The following is a 21,100-nucleotide window of genomic DNA, read 5'->3' on the forward strand; positions in this document are numbered from 1 at the left end:
TAATATTAAGTAATCAAACTGTAATTGCAAAGGAAACCAATCATAAAACAAGTTTTTAACTAAACATCAGTAATGTTTTGATTGCTTATAATCAATGTTGACTTTATACATAAAAGAACTTAACAGATTTGATTTTTATACTGTAGCTAGAATTTTGACAAAATTATGTGTATAAATGTGCTACAATAGTTACAATCTTTTTTTAATACTACTTAATTTTATTTTTGATGATGTTTACATAGTTGGTTAGGGTGAATTGCAATTCTATAAAATATTCATGTTTTAAACTTAGCATTCAAGGCAAAAGCAGCTATTTGAAACCTAGCATGCTATGTTAAACCTAACACATGATGCCATTATTTTTGACTTGGTCTTTATTTTACATGTTAACCCTTCTGTACATTCAATTTATTATTTGTGAAGTCCCCAATCACTGAGAATGATAACTTAATGATATTTAACAGATGAATAAACTTATCCCAGGATAAACACAATCTAACCATTTACTTAAGAATTCCACTCCACTGGCGCCCCATCCAGACTTCGCCAGCACCTGTGCTGCAGACTAGGAGACTCACTCACATGTCTGGGTCTCAGGTGGGCAGACAAGTAGAGTTGCAAGCTGATACGCTGATGTGGACCGGGGGGCTCACACACATGCTGGGGTCCCAGACAGGCATAAGGGTAGGGTTGTAAGATGGCATGGTATACTGGTGAACTGGGTCTTGGGACCTGGGCAAGCACTTGGGTTCTGTGAGGGCAGCCAAGTTCCAGGCCAGCAGGCTACCTGCTGAGAGACTGGGATGGGAAATCAATGTGTTCCATGAACATGGGGCTAAAGATAGCTTAGGGAAGAGGATATAAGGATGTGTGGGAGGATGTACTACTAGGAGAGTTCATTACATGGAAATAATAACTTCTGGGGGACATCCACCAAGCTAGCCACTGTACTTGCAGTAGGCAAGGAAGCTGAGACTGAGCAGTGTGGATAAAGGAAAACTGGAGACCCTTCTGGGTCAGACCAATGCACTTGACCACATGGAAGATATGAGCTGGGATAGCCAATACTGACCACCAACAACCACCACTCACCAGCATACATGAAAAGCTAGGCTGGTGGGGGAGGGGGAGTGGTACGTACCTGGTAGGGCTAGACCACAGTATCTACCACTGGAAGTCAGAAAAGGGGAAGAGTCACATTAGGCTAAGCCATAACACTAACAAGAACATGAAAGAACTGGGTCTGGGGGAAGATTCTGTAGTAAATTTGTGGCTCACCACTGTAGGATTGCAATACCTGCTGATTTGCTCAAGGCTGGGGGTAGTGACAGGCTGAGCCAGGCATGACCACAGAACTCAACAACAGTTGTGGGAACTGGGGGTGGAAACAGGCGGGGGTGGTTCAGGCTGCAGCACCAGCAGACACAAACAAGAATTGGGTGTAGGTAGGGCCAGGCTGCAACATCCACCAACACACACAAAGTCCAAGATTGCGGAGCAGATTGTGCCAGGTTGCTTCGGCCAGCAGAGCCAGTAACACGGACAGGGAGAGGGTCTGGGGATGAAGCACCGACAGGAGACCAGTGATGGTGGAAGTCTCTGCGAAGTCTCCCTTTATTGCTCCTTCACCTCTCCTTATATACTCTTCCCCCCACATCCTCATTTAGCAGGATACTGGATACAGATAAGTCCAATTAGTCTAAGTGTTTTTAGCCATAAGCCCAATTCCTGTTCCTGCCCAGGCTAATGAGCACTATTCAACTCCTTAGCCCACACCATGTAAGGTCCTAGCACCTGAAGGCACATGTGAACTCTAGGTCTGGGAGTGGGCCTGGTAGGGGAACTTGAGGAACTCCCCTGGTAGGCTGCAACTCCTACTGGTGAGCATGAAAGTCAGGGCTGGGTGTGAGCGAGGCTGGGCAAGGCTATTCAACTTGTTGGCAGGGTTATAGGTTGGGTCAAGGGGAAGACTGGGCAGGACCAGGTCAAACCATCACACACAGGAGGCAGAATGGGGTGTCGGACATGCCAGGCTAGGGTACCACATGCATCGGTTTGCACAAAAGCCATGGATCAGTACAGGTTAGGCAAAGCTAGGCTGTAGCACCCATCAGCAAGAGTTGGGACTGGCAGGGGGGACCAGGCTGAGCTACAAAACCCATTAGCCTACATGTGAGCTGGCGGGGGGGAGCCAGACTTGGCTAACCAACTGCACCCACTAGTGCATCTATGAGCCAGAGTAAATGAAAGTTGGTCAGGCTTTGCCATAGCATCAGCTAGCAACTGCCAGGACTGGGGCAAATCCTGTCAGGCTAAACCACACTACCACCTGAAAGTGCCAATACAGGGCTGGGAGTAGGCCTAGAAGGGAAACTCTGTGCACACCTCCGATGGGTTGCAGCTCCCACCAGTGAGAATGAGAACTAGGGCTGGAGGTGTGCCTGGATAGACAGGTGTTAATCCCTGCTGGTTTAAGTGTGGGTTAGATTGAGAGGTCATTCAGGCTAAGCTAGGCTGCAGGATCCACTGGTGTATTTAACAGCCAAACGGGATGCGGGACAGACTGGACCAGACATACCAGCATGCACAGGAACTAGGGTTGAGGGTAGATCTGGTGGGCATTATTGGGGGTTGCCCCAACTAGGCTGCAGTTCCCATTGGTGTGCATGAGGTTCAAGTGTGTTGTGGGCAGGCTTAGGCTGGGCTGTGGTTTTTCATGAGATGGGACTGGGGACAACAACTGACCTGGGTGACTGCCACCACCAGTATGTATGTAGGCTGATATGGGTGACAGACTGAGCTGGAGCCTGAACTGGTTGGCACACACAGGAGTTAGGTCTGGGCACACCTCAGGTGAGGTTTCTTTGGGAATCTGCCCAACCGGATCACTGGACCAAAAACTCCAACCATGAGGAAAATCACAGGAGCAACATGTTGTCTGACTGAGGTGCATGTGTCAGAACTGGCCTTCTCAGTTGCTGAAACCTGTGTAGTAGACAGCATCCCAGATGCACATGGGGGGGGGGCATAACAACCAGTTCGTTGAGGCCTGCAGAGAACATCTAGTACCATGGCAGAGGATGGAGGGCAAAACAAATTGAACAACTCCCCAGCCAAGCTTTGACAGCAAGTGTTTTGGCAAGTGGAGACTCTGGAGTAGACCATGTTAGCCAATGGACCTCGAAAGGATTTCCTCAACCTTGAAAGCATTAAATCAACAGCATCTCAGAACTATCAAAACCAATTAGGCAGTACCCTCAGAACATGCTTCACCTCAAAGCCCCTAGGATAACATCGAGTGTCTATCCCCCATCCCCTGGTACAGATACAATTAGGTCACTGGGAGCAGCTCTCTTCCCTTGTCCCCCAGCTACAAGAAGAAAAAAATTAGAAGCAGTGTCTTGTCTACTTTGCTACCATTCCTCAACCCTCATCAGTGGTCCACATGGTATACATCTATCTCTACTACGTAAACATCATCAAAAATATATTTAAAAGAAAAGAGAAATTCCACTCTACTTTCATGCCACATGATGTTACTTCATGAATAGCAACATGAAAATAGAACTATTAAGACCCCATGATACCCCTAAATTAAATGAAAATAAAAGTAGTTCTAACAGGGCCCAGCACAATGGCCTAATGGCTAAGTCCTTTCCTTGCATCCACTGGATTCCCATTTGGGTGTCAGTTTGTGTCCCGGGTAGTCCCCTTCTCATCTAGCTCCCATCTTGTGGGCTTGGAAAGCAGCAGCCCAAAGCCTTGGGACCCTACACCCAAATGGGAGACCAAGAAGACACTCCTGGTTCCTGCCATTGTGGCTACTTGTGCAGATGAAGATCTTTCTGTTATCTCTTCTCTCTGCAAATTTGCCTTTCCATTAAAGAATAAAGAAATCTCTCTAAAAAGAAAAAAAGAGAGAGAGAGAAAGAAAGAAAGTAGGGCCTGGCACAGTAGTCTAGCAGCTAAAGTCCTCAGCTTGCACATGCTGGGATCCCATAAGGGTGCCAGTTCTAAACCTGGCTGCCCCACTTGACTTCCAGCGCCCTGCTTGTGTCTGGGAAAACAGTCAAGGATGGCACAAAGCCTTGGGACCCTGTACCCATGTGGCAGACCTGGAAGAGCTCCTGCCTCCAGATTGGCTCAGCTCCAGCCGTTGCGCTCATTTGGGGAGTGTATCAACAGACAGAAGATCTTCCTCTCTCTCTCCCTCCTCTTCCTCTCTTTATATCTGACTTTGCAATAAAAATAAATAAATCTTTTAAAAAAAGAAAGGTAGTTCAAACAAAGAAGCCAAAACATTTTCCACAATAAGAAATAAAAGTTGGTTATTACTGTCTATTGCTTTGTACAACTGATAGGATCCAGCTGAGCAGAGATTTAATTCTAGGCAGATATTTCCTGCATCGTCTTTTCTTACCTAAGTACCTAATCCTAAAATTCATACTTTAAATGACAGAATCTAAAGCTACAGACACACTAATTCCATGGTTCTCTTTTCTTGCTGTAAACTCTCCCACCTGTTTAGAACACATCTTTTTTTTTTATTGGAAAGACAGATTTACAAAAAAAAGGAGAGACAGAGAGATCTTCCATCTGCTCCCCAAGTGGCTGCAACGGCTGAAGCTGCGCTGATCTGAAACCAGGAGCCCAGAGCCTCTTCCAGGTTTCCCACATGGGTGCACAGTTCCAAAGCTTTGGCCCATCTTCAACTGCTTTCCCAGACCACAAGCAGGGAGGGAGCTGGATGGGAAGTAGGACTGCAGAGATTAGAACTGGCATCCATATGGGATAGGGGTGCATACAAGGCGAGGACTACAGCCACTAGGCTACCATGCCAGGCTCTTAGAACACATCTGTGCCTTTCAGGTTTTAGAAGATACTCCAGTGTGGTTCTAAACAATTAGCATTTTCTCATGCACAGATATCTTTTCTGATTCATGAAAAAAAGCATTATTATTTAAGGACTGTATTCCCTAAAACCAGTTAACTTGCCTTCTGAAAACATACTCCACTATACTTTGTTAGATTTGCAATCATATTTTATAAACCATGGTTTTTCAAGCTGTACTTTTTTTTTTTCTTCTGCTAAACAAAACAGCTCCTAATCTCTTTTCATCTAATCAGTTTTTATATATATACTAAACAAGACAAATTCTAACTTAAAATTTGGGGTGTACATTGCGGGTCAGAGTGTGGCTTAATCATCTTGTCTTACAGGCATCTGTAATATCAGCAAAACATCCATTGAAATTCAGGAATCCTTGGGAAACTTTAAGAACTACTAAGATTAAAATTCTTGACATACTTCATTACCACCAAAAAATTGCTTTCCATTTCTTCCTTATTGTTCAACATTGGGGTACTTTTTAGATAAACTAAATAACATAAAAAGCGACATTTTCAAAACTGAAGATTACTAAAAACGTAAAACAGAAAGGATTTTTTTAAAAAAAATCAAGTAACTTCGTCCTCATAAAACCCAAGAAGATAAATACAATTCTTTTTAAATTGTTATTTTCCTGCTATTTGAAAAGCAGACAGAATAGGATCTTTCAACCACCAATTCACTGTTCAAATGCCAGCAACAGCCACAGCTGGAGCAAGCTAAAGCCAAAAATCTAGAACTCAGCCTGCATATCCCTTGCAGGTTTCAGGGACAAGAGCCCTCAATCAACTGCTACATCCCAATGTACCTATCAGCAGGAAGCCAGATTGGAACTAGAGGAACCAGGGCTTGAGGCAGGCAGTCTAACATGGACCACAGGTATTTCAAAGTGGCATCTCAATTACTACAGGAAACATCAATCTTCACACAAGTAATGGTAAAACAAAACTAAGGACAGGCAATTGGTGCAATATTTAAGATATCCTGGAATGCCTGCCCTGCCTACCAAAATGCTGGAGTTCAAGTCCCAACTCTGTTGGATTCCAGTTTCCTACTAATGTAGACACTGGATAGTACCTGCTATTGCTCAAATATTGGGATCACTGAGCCACTCTCGGGAGACCTGGTTTGAGATCAGGGCTGATGGCTTCTGCCCAACCATGCCCTGGCTATTCCAAGTACTCAATCAACAGATGAAAAGTATTCCTTTTTTCAGTATTTCTGCCTTTCAAATAAGTAAATAAAATTTAAAACACAAATAATCCAAAAATTACAACTTGAAACATCTTGCTTTAACTATGCCTTGAAAAAAGAGTATAATCAGAAAAAAATTTTATTAGATATATATCATTGTCAATAGAAAAAAGGTTACATCTTACCTGACATTAAGTTTCTGAAGGTTTTCTAACTCTCTTATAGCAGAAGGAAGAGATTCGAGCTGATTATCATGTATCTAAAATTATTAAAAGATGAAGTTGATATTCTTACGCTTATAATAAACAATGTTAATTTTGCCATCACAGAAAAATATTCACCAATAACCACCGTTTTCCTAATTCAATCGCAATGATTTAGGCTACTGGTAATTTTAACAGTGTCTGCAAGGGAAAAGGGAAGGAATGCTTGGTGCCGTAATTAAAACACTGCTTGAGATGCTCACATTTCAACAGAATGTTCCAAGTCCCATATCTGCTTCCAATCCAGCTTCCTGATAGTGCGCATTCTGGGAAGCAGTACATGTTAGCTCAAGTTCTTGGGTTCCTGCCCCTTACTAGAGAATGGCTCTGCACTGGCCCAGAAGCAGGTGCTATAGGGCATTTGAGAAGTGAACTAGTTCATGAACTCTTCTCTTTCTCTGTGTGTGCTTTCAAATAAAATGAGAGTTAAAAGAATAATTTTTTTAAAATTGAGTTTGAAATCAAACTGCTCAGAAATCATAAAGTGATAAAATATAAACTAAGTGTTACTGGAAATGGACTGTGCCAAACCCTGTACAGGCATGTACAAACAAGAATCAGGTCTGCGATCACTTCAGACGAAGTTTCTTTGGGGATCCCTCCAACTGAACTGCTCATCTCAGAATCCCAACCATGAAGAGAAGTGCAGGTTCCATGGTTGACCATGGAGTGCATGTGTCAAGGTTGAGCCTCCTCAGATGGAACAGTAGACCACATATCTAGATGTACATGGAGGATATGGCAGTCCATCAGAACCTGCAGAGGACACCTGGTACCACAACAGAGGATAGAGGACAGAACAAATCTATCATCTACTTTAGCCAAGTGTTGTTAGTGAAAATCTGGATAAATGGAGACTTTAAGGTAGACTGTCAGCCAGTGCATTCTAGAAATCCCATGGTGCTTGGAATGGCAAGATGGGTAACAATTCATAACTGTTGAACTATCAAAACCACTTGAGCAGTGCCCTCGGAGCATGCTCCACATAGGAGACCCTGGTATAGGTGGAAATCTGGATGGGGCATTGTTGGGGGCACTGACAATGCCCCGCCCTAAGATGACACCAGGACCCTACTTCCTCTTGGAGCCTTGGAAGTGCCCTGTGATTGGCCCTTTACCGCTTGCCTCAGGCGTGTAAGCTGATTGGATAGGATTGAGAGATAAGCCAGGGGCTTGGGGGAGGGGGTAGGAGATCCTCTGTGTAACGGCATTAACAGAATTAACTGAATTAACTGAAGGCTTCTGGGTAACGGATTTAATGGATAGGATGGATATATAAGCCGGGGGCTTCTGCCCAAAACGATGAATTGAAGGTTGGAATAAAAGTGCCTCTGAAACGTCCTGAGTGTTGGGTGATTTCTTCCACGGGACAGGAGACCCCGATAGGGCTTTTCACTTTATCTCCCTCCTTACTCCAGATGCAGGGGGAAAAAAAAGAGAGAATGTGGAAACAATGATCTTACCCACTTTGCTATAGCCCTTGATGCTTTGTGACCTAATCGACTATGTTAAGATTATCAATATAATTAGGGCCCGGCGTGGTGGTCTAGCGGCTAAAGTCCTTGCCTTGAATGCACCAGGATCCCATATGGGCGCCAGTTCTAATCCCGGTAGCTCCACTTCCCATCCAGCTCCCTGCTTGTGGCCTAGGAAAGCAGTAGAGGACGGACCAAAGCCTTGGGATCCTGCACCTGCGTGGGAGACCCGGAAGAGATTCCTGGCTCCTGGCTTCAGAGTGGCATAGCACCGACCATTGCGGTCACTTGGGGAGTGAATCATCGGACAGAAGATCTTCCTCTCTGTCTCTCCTCCTCTCTGTATATCTGACTTTCTAATAAAAATAAAAAATAAATCTTAAAAAAAAATCATCAATATAATTAAGTATTTTTAAAAGTAAGAAAACAAGCAAAAAACACAAAACACCTACCTCATTGAGCAGAGTCTGACTTTAAATAAGAACCAAGGGATTTAGAAACTATAATCCTCTGATGATAGGATTAACTCAACATACACAAAAATACTCTCAAGTGCTAGCAAACTCTCCTCTTTAAGGTAAAGAAATCTGAGTAAACCGATTCATTCCATCCTACAGATGCAAAAAATAAAAGCTTGCCTAGAAATTTCAGTAATTTGGATCTAACTTTTTCATACAAAAATTGGAGGGATTTTGATATTGCTAAGTCAAGTCTGTAAATCCACAAAAGAACTACTGTTCACTCACTCCACCAAGATACACATAACCAGAGACTAAAAATAGAGTCCCTTGATAAAAACATTGAAATCTGAGTAATTTAAGTCAATGACATTGCAGGCATGTTGCAAAAGAAAACTTGCCCTAAGTGCTGAACGTGATTTAAATATGCATAATAGAAGTAACGATTTATAAAAAAGGAAATAAAGATAAGCAAAAGCAACCACTTGTTAAATACTGATTTTATTTGTGTGCATTATTCTAATTATAATTACTTCATTTAATTCTAATACATTTTAAAAACAAGTGGTAGACTTATTCCTTATTTGTACGAATACAGACTAAGATGTGGAGATACAACATTCCTAAAGACACAAAGCTTATATCTAGCAATCAAAATTTGTTCTCATGCTGTACTCTATTCTGCTATGCTTAACATACTAATTTGTTATTTACAACTAGGTTACACCAATTTAACTTGGAAAGTTTTCTGATCATTAAAGCTTTCACTGTCCTTTCAAGTATTACTGACTTGTATTTAGTCAGTAAAATCCATGGCTTGGAATCAAGATGGCGGAATAGGGTAAGGACAAATTTAAACGGATGGAGAAACATTTAATCAGGATGAAGCAGAGAGGACACATTCCAGGAAATAGGAGAGGACAGAACAACAGCAGTCAGTCACAGAAAAGCAGCAGACACAACAGTGTGGTGTTGCAGTGATGGAAACTCCTGCAGCATTCAGCTAATGGCGATCTGAACTCCACCACCAGCCAGAACTCCACCAGCAACCAGGTGGGAAGGGACTTCCACTGGGAGCTTGGGAGGTGAACCCAAAGAACTGTCCGTCCTGCTGGTCTGTTTGATTTGATCAGGAGCAGAGTCAGAGCAGCAGATCACAGACTGGCAGTGCGAGAACAGGGTGGATTTCACAGCCCAGTCAGCACCCTGGAGCCGAATTGACCACCATTTTGCGTAAGGAGGCAAAGGCAAGGGAAAGGATTGAGCATACGCTGAGCTGGGAGTGAACTCATTTCTGACTCAGTGAACTGCATCAACATGGCATTCTAGAGGTTCCACCCAAGACAGATCTGGGTAGCCCTCAGATCTGATGGCCAGCAGATCAAGAACTCTAGTAGTGGTACATCAGGCACCATTTTGTATACTGTGGCAATAGCTTTAGGACTACAGGGGACAACAGTGAACTGTACATGTGCTGAGCTCGCGAGAACTCACTGAGTTCACTGGATTGCACTGGTCCCGCAGGAAAATAATACTGACTGTGGCATTGTACAGGTCAAAATAGGTCCGTGTGGCACCCAGACCTAACGTCCAACAGGTTCCAGCAAGATCAGCACCACCAACAACCTAACTGCATAGGACACGTGGTGCCTCTCTAATCCAGGGACCTGCCCCAACCGAAAGTGGGAGAAAGGTTGCAGAGACAACAGTGCAGCCTCAGCACGGTATCACAGGAGGTGGAGAGTGGTGAGCCAGGAGTTGGGGCTATAGAGTTCTTTGTGGAAATCTAACATAAGAACCCAGACCTGGAACTCGCTGGAGATTGTGGCACAGTTGGCTAGAAGCAAAGAGTTGTGCACCAACCACAATAAGTAAAATCGAACTGTAGACCTGTGGGTGACCCAGCTCAGAAACCTACCCCAAGGAGAAGACTCTGCTAACCAGAAGTACAATAATCAAGAGCAAAAGAAGAAACAAAGGTAAAATGAATATTACTGAAGCAAAACCCTTTGCTAACTTCAGAGTTAACTGAAGAAGACATCGAGAAAATGGGGGACACAGATTCCATACGACTCGTTTTAAAGATTCTGATCAACAATGAGAAGCTCATGCAAGAGCTCAAAGAATTTAAGGAAGCAATAAAGCAAATCGAGGATGACATACCAGAAATTAAGAATACAATGGAGCAAATTAAAAGTACAATGGAGAGTCTCCAAAATAGAATGAAGCAAGCAAAAGAAAGAATCTCAGAATTGGAAGATATTTCCAGGCATCAGGAGGAATCAAACAAAAAGCTGGAAGCAGAGCTGGATCAGGCCAAAAAAAAAGTATTTAAGAACTGAAAGACACAATTAAGAGGCCAAAAATAAGAGTTATGAGAGTCCCAGAAGGTGCAAAAAGAGAAACTGTTTTACAAATGTATTTAATGAAATAATAAAGGAAAATTTCCTTAATCTAGAGAAAGAATTGGGAAACAAGATCCAGGAAGGAGGGCCTGGCAGCGTGGCCTAGCGGCTAAAGTCCTCGCCTTGAAAGCCCCGGGATCCCATATGGGCACTGGTTCTAATCCCGGCAGCTCCGCTTCCCATCCAGCTCCCTGCTTGTGGCCTGGGGGGGCAGTTGAGGACGGCCCAATGCATTGGGATCCTGCACCCGTGTGGGAGACCCGGAAGAGGTTCCAGGTTCCCTGCATCGGATCGGTGCGCATCGGCCCGTTGTGGCTCACTTGGGGAGTGAATCATTGGACGGAAGATCTTCCTCTCTGTCTCTGCTCCTCTCTGTATATCTGGCTGTAATAAAATGAATAAATCTTAAAAAAAAAAAAAAAAAAGATCCAGGAAGGGCACAGAACTCCCAACATGCTTGACCAAAAGAGATCTTCACCAAGACACATGATCATCATGCTCTCTGCAATCGAACATAAAGAAAAGATTCTTAAACATGCACGTGAAAAAAATCAGTCGACATATAAAGGAATGCCAATTAAACTCACAGGATATCTCTCACAGAAAACTCTACAGGCAAGAGGAGAATGGAGTGACATATTCCAGATTCTTAAAGAAAAAATTGTCAGCCTAGGATAACATTCAGCAAAGCTTTCTTTCATCTTTGAAAATCAAATAAAATTCTTCCACACTAAAGAAAAGTTAAAAGAATTTGCCTCTTCGAAACCTGCTCTGCAAATGATACTTCAATATGTTCTCTTGTGCCCAGTGCGATGGCCTAGCTGCTGAAGTCCTCACCTTGAATGCACCAGATCCCATATGGGCACAGGTCCTAAACCCGGTAGCTCCACCTCCCATCCAGCTCCCTGCTTGTTGCCTGGGAAAGCAATCGAGGACGGCCCAAAGCTTTGGGACCCTGCACCTGCGTGGGAGACCCGGAAGATTCCTGGCTCCTGGCTTCAGAGTGGCACAGCACCGACCATTGCGGTCACTTGGGGAGTGAGTCATCGGACAGAAGATCTTCCTCTCTGTCTCTCCTCCTCTCTGTATATCTGACTTTGTAGTAAAAATAAATAAATCTTAAAAAAAAAAAAATGATGTTCTCTTGACAGAAAAGAGAAATAGCACCAAACAAAAACCAAAGGTAAATGGGAAGAACATCCCTGTAAAATGACAACAGAAGACTAAACCAATGAACAACCCATTCCTAAAATGACAGGACCAAAGTGCCACCCATACATATTAACCCTGAATGTAAATGGCTTAAGCTCAATCAAACATCATAGATTAGTAGACTGGATTCAAAAACAAAACTCATCTATTTGTTGTCTAGAAGAGACATACTTCAACAAAAATCAGCGGAAACTATATTACATGGGATTTGATGTTTTCGGTTAACTTCATCTCTTCAAAACACTTTCTTCTGATTAAATCATTCAATGACTCGTAGATCATACAGTAGCATCATTTTCTTCAAGAAGTTTCTTGATTTTCATTTCTTTAGCTACACGTTAGTCATTTAGTAGCATGTAATTTAACTTCATGGCATTGTAAATTTCTATTTTTCTTCCTGTTGATTTTGTATCATGACTTTTCATTTGAGGGGATGTACAGTAGCTGTGAAATGGAGACTAACATCCAGATGTGAGGATACAATGCAATATGCATTTCTACTTCCAGAGAAAGATGGACTGCCAATGAAACTGTTTACTATATCTTGACAATAGGATGCTGGACTCTGCCATTGTCCATGCCCGCAATGATGGACATATGACTGTGTATGAAGAACTATACTTTAGTAATGACATAGAGGAACTAGGTGGGGTGGGGGAGGGTGGGATTGGGGCCGGGATAAGGGAAATACCAGGAGCCTATGGAACTGTATCATAAAATGATAATAATAAAATGTAAGAAATACATATATATATATATATATATGGTCAGTCAACTTACATCAAGAACTGTCAATGCAGGCAGAAGTCGGAGGTCATCTGCAAGTGACTGAAGTTTGTTGTTTGATAGTATTAATTTGGTCAAATCTGTCTGTTCCCACCATCGTTCAGTAGCACTGAATGACAGATTCTGGTTAGCTTCTTCAGGGATATCCACATTTATTCTCCAGACACACTGAGGTACTATTTCCATCACCATCACACCAAAACAAAACAAAAGATGCATGTGACTTATTTTTACAAGAGCTATGTACTTCTGCAAGTAAAAATTCAAGTAAGTCATAACTAGAATGAAAGCTGATTTTATTCAAAAATTAATATGCAGTACATATTTTATGTAACAGATGTCACTTTCAACATCATTCACTATATTTATTAGGTACATATTCTCTCCAGTAAATTTCCATTGATATATAAGGCAAATGATGGACTCTACCATTATCCTAACAGAATAACAGAAAAGGCAGAGAAATCAACATTTATATGGACCATTGTAACTAAATGTACACTGTGGCTGAGAAAAGGCTGGCAAGAATAGCTAACACAGATATTAGGCGATCTCCTTACATTCTAACTCATTTAAACTTCACAACCACTCTGTGAGGTAGGAGGTATTACTATTCTCATTTTGGAAGTCAGAAAAATCGGACACAAAGAATATAAAAATTTACCCAGGTTTTCACAGCAATGAAGACCAGAAATAAGATTCAAACCCAAGTAAAGCAATGCTGTCTTGCCTGTTCATTACTATCTGGGTGGAATATCTAAATTTGGTAGCTACCCAGTATTTTACAATATATGATTTTATTTCTCACCCAACCACACAAAATTGTATTACTTAATGTACCCAGTGACAATTTCTATAATAATAAGACTGTTCAAGTTGAATAAGACTTATATTTTCATTAAAAAAAAAAAAAAAAAAACTTGAAGCTCCAGGAAAAAGCTTACAATAGTATTATAACCAAACTATTTTAAGTAGACTTTCATTTATTAAAAACAGTAAGCCTCTATACAGAGATAATGTGTGGAATTTGATCTGATATTAAACAAGGTAAATATAGCTTTTCCTAGCTTGGAGTAAAATCACCATAAATTTTATCTCTGTTACTTTTATATTACTTTGGTGTGTTGGTACAGATGGTAAAATAGGGACAAGAAGCACACACACCATGCAGCAATTAGCTGTAAGCTGGTTCTCACCAAAACGTCTACTGAAATAAGAACACAAATATTTGAATGAAACTAAATATTACTCACTATACAAAACAAAGCAAAACAAAAAAAAAAATACTACAATGTACTATTTGTTGTGGGTCACCAACAGAAAGCTCTAGAATAAAAAGTAAAAAAAAAATATAAAGTAATACAAACATTAAAAACCATACTGTGTAACTTGTATAATATGCTTAATTTTATCCCTAATAGCTATACATGTACATCAAGGTAATTACAACTAAAGAACAATGCAACAAGTATTTTTATGGGATAAAGCACATAGAAATTTGTACATAAAAAAGTACCTACTGCATTAAAATATTTTATTATTATTTCAGACATTTTTATAGACAAAATTTCTTGCAGGAATTATCAAAGGAAAGATAATTACTAATGTTATACTATCACTGAACATATATCAATGTCCCATACACAGTAATGCTGGGGTCTGTGCAGTAGGTGTGGATGGTGCGAAGGTGTGAAAAGAACAGCTCCCCTGCTTGGCAGGGCCCGGGGAGCTTCCAGCTGTTTGGCAGGGCCCGGGCGGATTTCTCTCTGAGCACCTTGACGCAGTCTCACCCCCTTTTTGCATGGACACTCAAGCACCCCGCTAAGAATCTTGTAGTCTATTGAGGTATTGTTTGCCCCTGTGAGATGGCTTTGGCAAGTAATGTGAGCTTGAGAGTTAATGTTATTGATAATGTCTTGGTGAATGGGCCTTTAACTGTGCACAGGAGTACAATTAAACCCATGCCATTTCTGGACACCTTACTGTGTGCCTACCCATTGTCCTGAAATCTGGCCTAGACATATAGCATGCCTTCTAGGAAATGGCTTAATAAGAATTTTACAAACTAACGGAATTGATGGGAGCATGAGTGGAAACTGCTATGGCAAAAAATATAGTTGCTGTGACCTTAAAGGTCCTTGCAACTTTTTAGGGCATAGAAAATGTAGCTGTTTTAGCCGCGTTCATAATTTTTTAACTAGAGGAAAACTAGGGCGATTCTATTAACATCACAGAGATATACTTTCGATTATTGTTTGATTGTTTGATTGTCTATGAGGTTGTAGGGCCTGCAGTTGTAGGGGGATTTAATGTTTGAAACTTTTTGTCTTAGATCCTTATGTTCTTTCTCTTTTGATGTATTCCTCCCATGAAGTGATAGATAAATTGTGAAAATAAAATGTAATAGGAATGTTTTACTGATTCGTAAGTAACCATCTGTGCCTCGGCCTTGGAGTTCTAGCTGTCACCTAATGGCTACTTCTGAAGAATGAATAATGGCTTGCTTTAAAGAAACTGATTATATAGTAACTTACAGAATTATCTTTAAGAGCACCTGGTTGACCATGAAGTAAAAATTAATTGAACAACTGTGTATGCTGTCTTAGTTCTAAAGTTAAAGATAAAAAAATCAAACGTTTGTACAGAGGCTTGCGATGTGTCTAAGTAAATAAAAAGGACAGCTTCTTCTTGAGAAAAAAGCAAGAAGGCACCAAGCAGGAGTGTCTGTGTCTTTCTTTATCGCCGACTCCACGCACCCTTCCCGAGCTCCGAACTCAGCTAGAGCTGGACTCTGGCACAGTAACTTATCATTCTTTTCCCCATTACTTATTTGTGACATATCCCGATTTATTCCAGGGCTTAAAACAACAAAATTCACTTCTTTCAGTGAACTGAAAGAAAGAAAGAAAAAACAGAGAAAGTACTAAAACCAAATATAGTCAGTTCCTTTAAAAGATCAATAAAACTGGTAACACATTAGGTGTACACAGGAAACAGAACAGAAACAAATTTAGACACTCCAGAATCAAAGTGAACATGACTACAAACTAAGAGAATACAATATTATGAACTTCATGCCGCAAATTCCAACATCTTAAAAGACTCACATTGCTTGAAAGGAAAAAGTACAACAGCAATAGAAAAACTGAGTTTCTGTGCCTCTATTAAAGAATCAAATTGTCTATTTAAAACATTCTGGGGCAAATGTTTGGTGTAGCAGTTAAGACGGTGCTTAGGAAACATAACATCCATCAGAATGGCTGGTGTTAGGTTCTGGTTCCTAAAAAACACTAGAAAAAAGATTTCTTTCCATTTTGGGAATACATTACTTTTTTGTACACTTACACAAATGAAGACTCAGAAATCAGTTGATGGTGGAGAACTAGAAGATATTTTTAAATGACTGGGTGAGACAAAAGAAATCTTTTAAAACATTTAAAATAGTCCTTTTATCAAGGACATGGGATACATATGGCCACTGGAACTATAAAAACAACAGACTTAGAAATCTTAAAAACGTTTAAACAATTTCAGAGATAGAAAGATCACTCATGACATACAGTAATAATTGTTTCCTTAAGGCAAAAGGAAAAACCATACTCAATTCCCACTAGGATCCATTCTCATTTTCTGAAACACTATAAATACATTAACGTGTGATATACAATAGGACATCATCAATACACTGCCAATCTAAGAATTATCTGTCAACTTGGTTAATAAACTAATACAGTGGGAGCTCAGTTTATGACAGGACTCCAGTGACACCTCAATATCTAACAATAGTAGTACAGGTTGAGTACTCCTTATGTGAAATGATTGGGACAAGAAATGTTCCAGATTCTAGAATTTCTGACTTTGCAATATTTGCATAGACGCAGTTTAGCATTCTTATTTGAGATAACGAGATAATTTAGATTAAGGATGCTCGAACGGTATAAAGAGTATTTCGTAGGTGGAGGATAATACTAACATAGCCTAGGCTTAAAATGTCACTCACTTAAGTGTATACGCAATTATGAACACTTCACAAGAATAAATAAGCGATCACCAAGGCTGGTTTTGTCAGGGTATCAGGTTCAACTGTCACTTGCAATGCTGCCATCTCCTAAGTACCACTTTGAATCCTAACCATTCTGCTTCCAATCCAGTCTCCTGCTAATATTTAGGCCTTTGCCACCCATGTAGGAGACCAGAAAGGACTACACCTCACTGTTTGCACCACTTGAAATAAGAACCAGAGGAGGGAAGCATCTGTAGTTCAATTTTTTAAATAGATTATTTTTTTAAAAGAGGAAAAAGAGATCAAGCTGTAATATAAAAAAATTAGTGAAAGCTAATTGATAAACATTACCATGTTCTCAAACTTATTCACATACACGAATGACCTCCTTACATTAAAAAATGAACTCTATATTTACAAACCACAATAGGGTACTCTCACGTTTAAAGTTTAATAAAGAAATGCAGGCACACATGTACATCATAAAATTAATTATATGGAATTCATTATTTTTTAAATGACATTAGCAATAATATAATACATCTCAAGAGGCTGAGACACTAAAGTTTAAAACAATTTTTCTATTTAACCAAAACACAGGATTTTAAAACAACTATCTAGTTCAACAAATAGAATTACAAACAAAATTCCCTAGATTTCAGCACACTAAAAACTGATGGCTTGGGACTAGCAAGGTAAATTTTCATCTCGAGTGCTCCACTTTTCAATAAACTGTCTGCTAATGTGCCCCACAAAGCAGTGGAGGACAGCCCGACTACTCGGTTCCTGCCACCCACACAGGAGCTTTGGACGGAGGTCAGGGCTGCCATAAGAAATAACAAATTAGGACCTGGCATGACGATTCAATGGCTAAATCTTCACATTGCTGGTTTGTGTCCTAACTGCTCCACTTCCCATCAAGCACACTGCTTAGGGCCTAGGAAAAAGGTAGAAGACAGCCCAAAAGCCTGGGGACCCTGCACCCATGTGGAGACCCTAAAGAAGTTTCTGGTTTCTGGTTTAGGATTGGCTCAGCTCAGACCATGGCGGTCATGTAGGGAGCCAACGTACAAATGAAAGATTTTTCTGTTTCTCCTTCTCTCTGCAAATCTGACCTGCCGTTCTAACAAAAATAAATCATTTTTTTCATTTTATTTTTTTAAATAATGATTACACGATAATGATTGATCAGTGTGGCAAGGACATAGGTTCAGGGAAAATTAGGTGAATGCACTGCTTACAAATTTGCCATTTCTTTTTGTTGCTCATGAGGGAAGGAACAATGTCCCTGTACCCAGGGATGAGAATCTGCCACCTCGTATCAACCAGAGCCTCAATGTGTACATATTCCGAGGGCTCTGTTCATGAGGTTGGGATAGTTCTGAAATGCTGCCGATTTCACCGATCTGAGAATGTCGTCACCCTCTCATTGGCTCGATTCACTGAGATTTTTTGCTGTCATTGTTTGTTCTGCGTAGTTTTCCAGTTAGTTCTGTTCTGCTGCAGCACCAAATGTTTGCCAAATTCTTCTTTTTACAACAGGGCCTGTGTCCATTGCTACTCCATCTTCATTAAGTAGGGCCTGTTCTTGCAGGAGAGCCGAAGTACCTGGGCCAGGTGTCCCAAGCATCACCGATCTCCTTCCCCTGGGGCTCACGAACCCGACATCCACCTATTAGGTGGTCCCTGGGGCCCAGACCAGGAGATCCAAGCCCTGCCAGACCCCCAGCCCTGGGGTTCACGAAGCCGACACCCTAGGTCCCCAGGATCTAAGCCAACTGACCCACATCCCACTGGTTCCCCTGTCCTCAGGATTCAGGAACCCATGCCCCATCACATAGGTGGGCCCCATGACCTGAGCCAAGCTACCTGAGCCCTGTCAGATATCCCAACCCTGGGACTTATGTACCCGGCCCCCGCAGGGCCCAGGTTGGCATGACTCGCCTCACCTCAGCGTCTGCAGTCTTACTGCACAGCCTAGCTTAGTCTAGTCTGTCCCTGTTCCAGTTCCTGTTGGTGGCTGCTGTAGCCTATCCCAGCCCAGCCTGATTGTTGTCCCAGTCCTAATGTGAACTGCCTGGTGTTGCAGCCCGATCTGGATCCTCTTGCCCCCTGCCCTGGTTCTCAGATCTGCCAGCGGTTGTTATGTGCTGGCCTACACTGGTCTGTCCCCAGACCTGACCCACATGTATACCAGCAGGCACCGTAACCGTACCTGCTCCCTGCCTTGCTTCTTGCACTCACCTGCAGAGGCTATATCCCAATGAAGGAGTTTCCCAAGCTCCTCCATCAAATCTCCTCCCAGTGGCAGTTCTTCTGCACACCAGTGGGTCATTGATCCAGGCTGACTTTGTCCATCTCCTGTCCTGACAAGAACAGTGGCCTTGGGCCTGACACAGTGGCCTAGCGGCTGAAGTCCTCACCTTGAACGCACCAAGATCACATATGGGCACTGGTTCTAATCCTGGCAGCTCCACTTTCCATCCAGCTCTCTGTTTGTCACCTGGGAAAGCATTGAGGACAGCCCAGAGCCTTGGGATCCTGCACCCACATGAGAGATCGAGTTCCAGGCTCCTGGCTTACCAGCTGTTGTGGTCCCTCGGGGAGTGAATCATTGGACAGAAGATCTTCCTCTCTGTCTCTCTTCCTCTCTGTATATCTGACTTTCCAATAAAAATAAATAAATCTTAAAAAAAAAAAAAAAAAGAACAGTGGCCTTGCTCAACCTGCCATACATACCCATTCTGGTTCTTGTTGTTGGGTGCTGCAGCTCAGCACTACCTATTCCATGCCCAGACATGGCTTTCACATAGTTCAGTAGGAGTCAAGACCTAGTCTGGCCTGTTGTACACCCAACCTGGCTCTCACGAGTACCAGTATGGGCTGGAATCAAGCCCAATATGTCACTGCACAGTTCCAGTGCACACCCTCACTGGTGCAGTCTGTAACCATGTACAGCCATATCTGCTGCCCTCAATCCTACTCTCATTCTCACCAGTGGGAACCCCAACCCAGCTGGGAATGCTCCCTTTGTTCTCCAGCAAGGTCTGACCCTATTTGAAGTTCTTGGTGAGCCAACAGACTGCAGTTCCACAGGGGTAAGCTTACATTGCCCCCCAGATTCTGCTATCAGACCCACTTTTCTCTCTTGTTCTTCCCCCCCTCCAAACCATTTTGGTGGCAGTCCCCTACATACATACACCTGTTGTGGACTTATCAATGGAAGTCCCTCAGCTGTAATTCCTAACCTGGGCATAAAAGTCACAGGTCATCTCCCACTGCCACCCATGCAATCCCATCATCCCCCTATACATCAAGACCCTCTAACCGTGAGGGTGCACCCCTTTGGAGCATGGGCTACCCGGCTACAGGAACCCATTCAGGTCAAAAAACCTAACCTCCACGATGGGGTGGTCCTGCAGCCCTGCCAAGCTTCCCTTCTCCCAGGGATCCAGTCTGCTCAGCTATAAGTAACTGTACCAGGTCAAAAAAGCCTCCAAGCAGGGGGTCTTGAAGGCCCACAGTGCATGCCCCTCCCCCAGGGCATCACGCAGCTCAGCTACAGGCACCAGTGTGGGTCAAAAATCCTAACCTCCACGATGGGGTGGTCCTAGAGGCCTGCCAAGCTTCCCTCCTTCCAGGGGTCCAGCATGTTCCAAAAGTAAATAAATCTTAAGAAAAATTTTGAAAGAGATACACCTTAAGTCTGGAACTCACAAATCTGATCATATAAAATACTGGAAAGATTACAGGTCAACAAGAAGTTTCATTTATTGCTTACAAGATTGCCAAATGATACAGCCACATACAAGAAGACTAGCAGGCAGCTTCATACAAAACTAAAGTGTAACCATATGATCATATTTCAAGGATTTTTCCAAATGAGCAGAATGTATATATTCATACAAAAGACCTAATTATTAAATGTTTATTTATAATTGCCAAAAAGTGGAAGCCACCAACACATCCTTCAAAAGTGGGAGAATGACAAAATGGTACTACTATCCAATGGAACATGACCCAGCGATAAGAAGAAATGAGTTATCAAGTCATTAAAAAGATTTAAGCAATTTAAAGTACATTACTTAATGAAAAAAAAAAAAGTGGCCTGAAAGGCTAACTCCAACATGATTTGAAACAGGAGAAAAGGCAAAACTGTAACAGCAGCACAAAGATCAGTGGTTGCCACAGGTTTGGGAAAACTATATAGAAAAGAATGAGCAGAGCACATACGATTTGTATAATAATGAACTATTTTGTAGGACATTCTAATGGAGGATGCATGCAGAAATGAAATTTAAGAGAGCAAGAGAGTGGAATAGGGTAAGAACGTGTTAAAGCAGACAGAATAATTAGAGGAGGAGGAGCAGCGAGTGCGAGACCCTGGACACTAGGAGTGCTCAGGACAACAGCAGA

General features: G+C 42.0%; 1 protein-coding gene across 1 annotated transcript in view; it reads right to left on the reverse strand.

The window, feature by feature from the left end:
- LRRC40 (leucine rich repeat containing 40) overlaps window positions 1–21,100 on the reverse strand; it is a 61,541-nt gene that overhangs the window by 33,635 nt on the left and 6,806 nt on the right. Inside the window, exons 2-3 of the mRNA XM_058657957.1 lie at window positions 12,676–12,857; window positions 6,268–6,341 (exon numbers count right to left, since the gene is read on the reverse strand). Of these exons, the coding sequence (XP_058513940.1) occupies window positions 6,268–6,341; window positions 12,676–12,857 (256 nt within the window). The remainder of the gene's footprint in view (window positions 1–6,267; window positions 6,342–12,675; window positions 12,858–21,100) is intronic.

This window comes from Ochotona princeps, chromosome 2 (genome assembly GCF_030435755.1).
Source record: "Ochotona princeps isolate mOchPri1 chromosome 2, mOchPri1.hap1, whole genome shotgun sequence".
NCBI lineage: Eukaryota > Metazoa > Chordata > Mammalia > Lagomorpha > Ochotonidae > Ochotona > Ochotona princeps.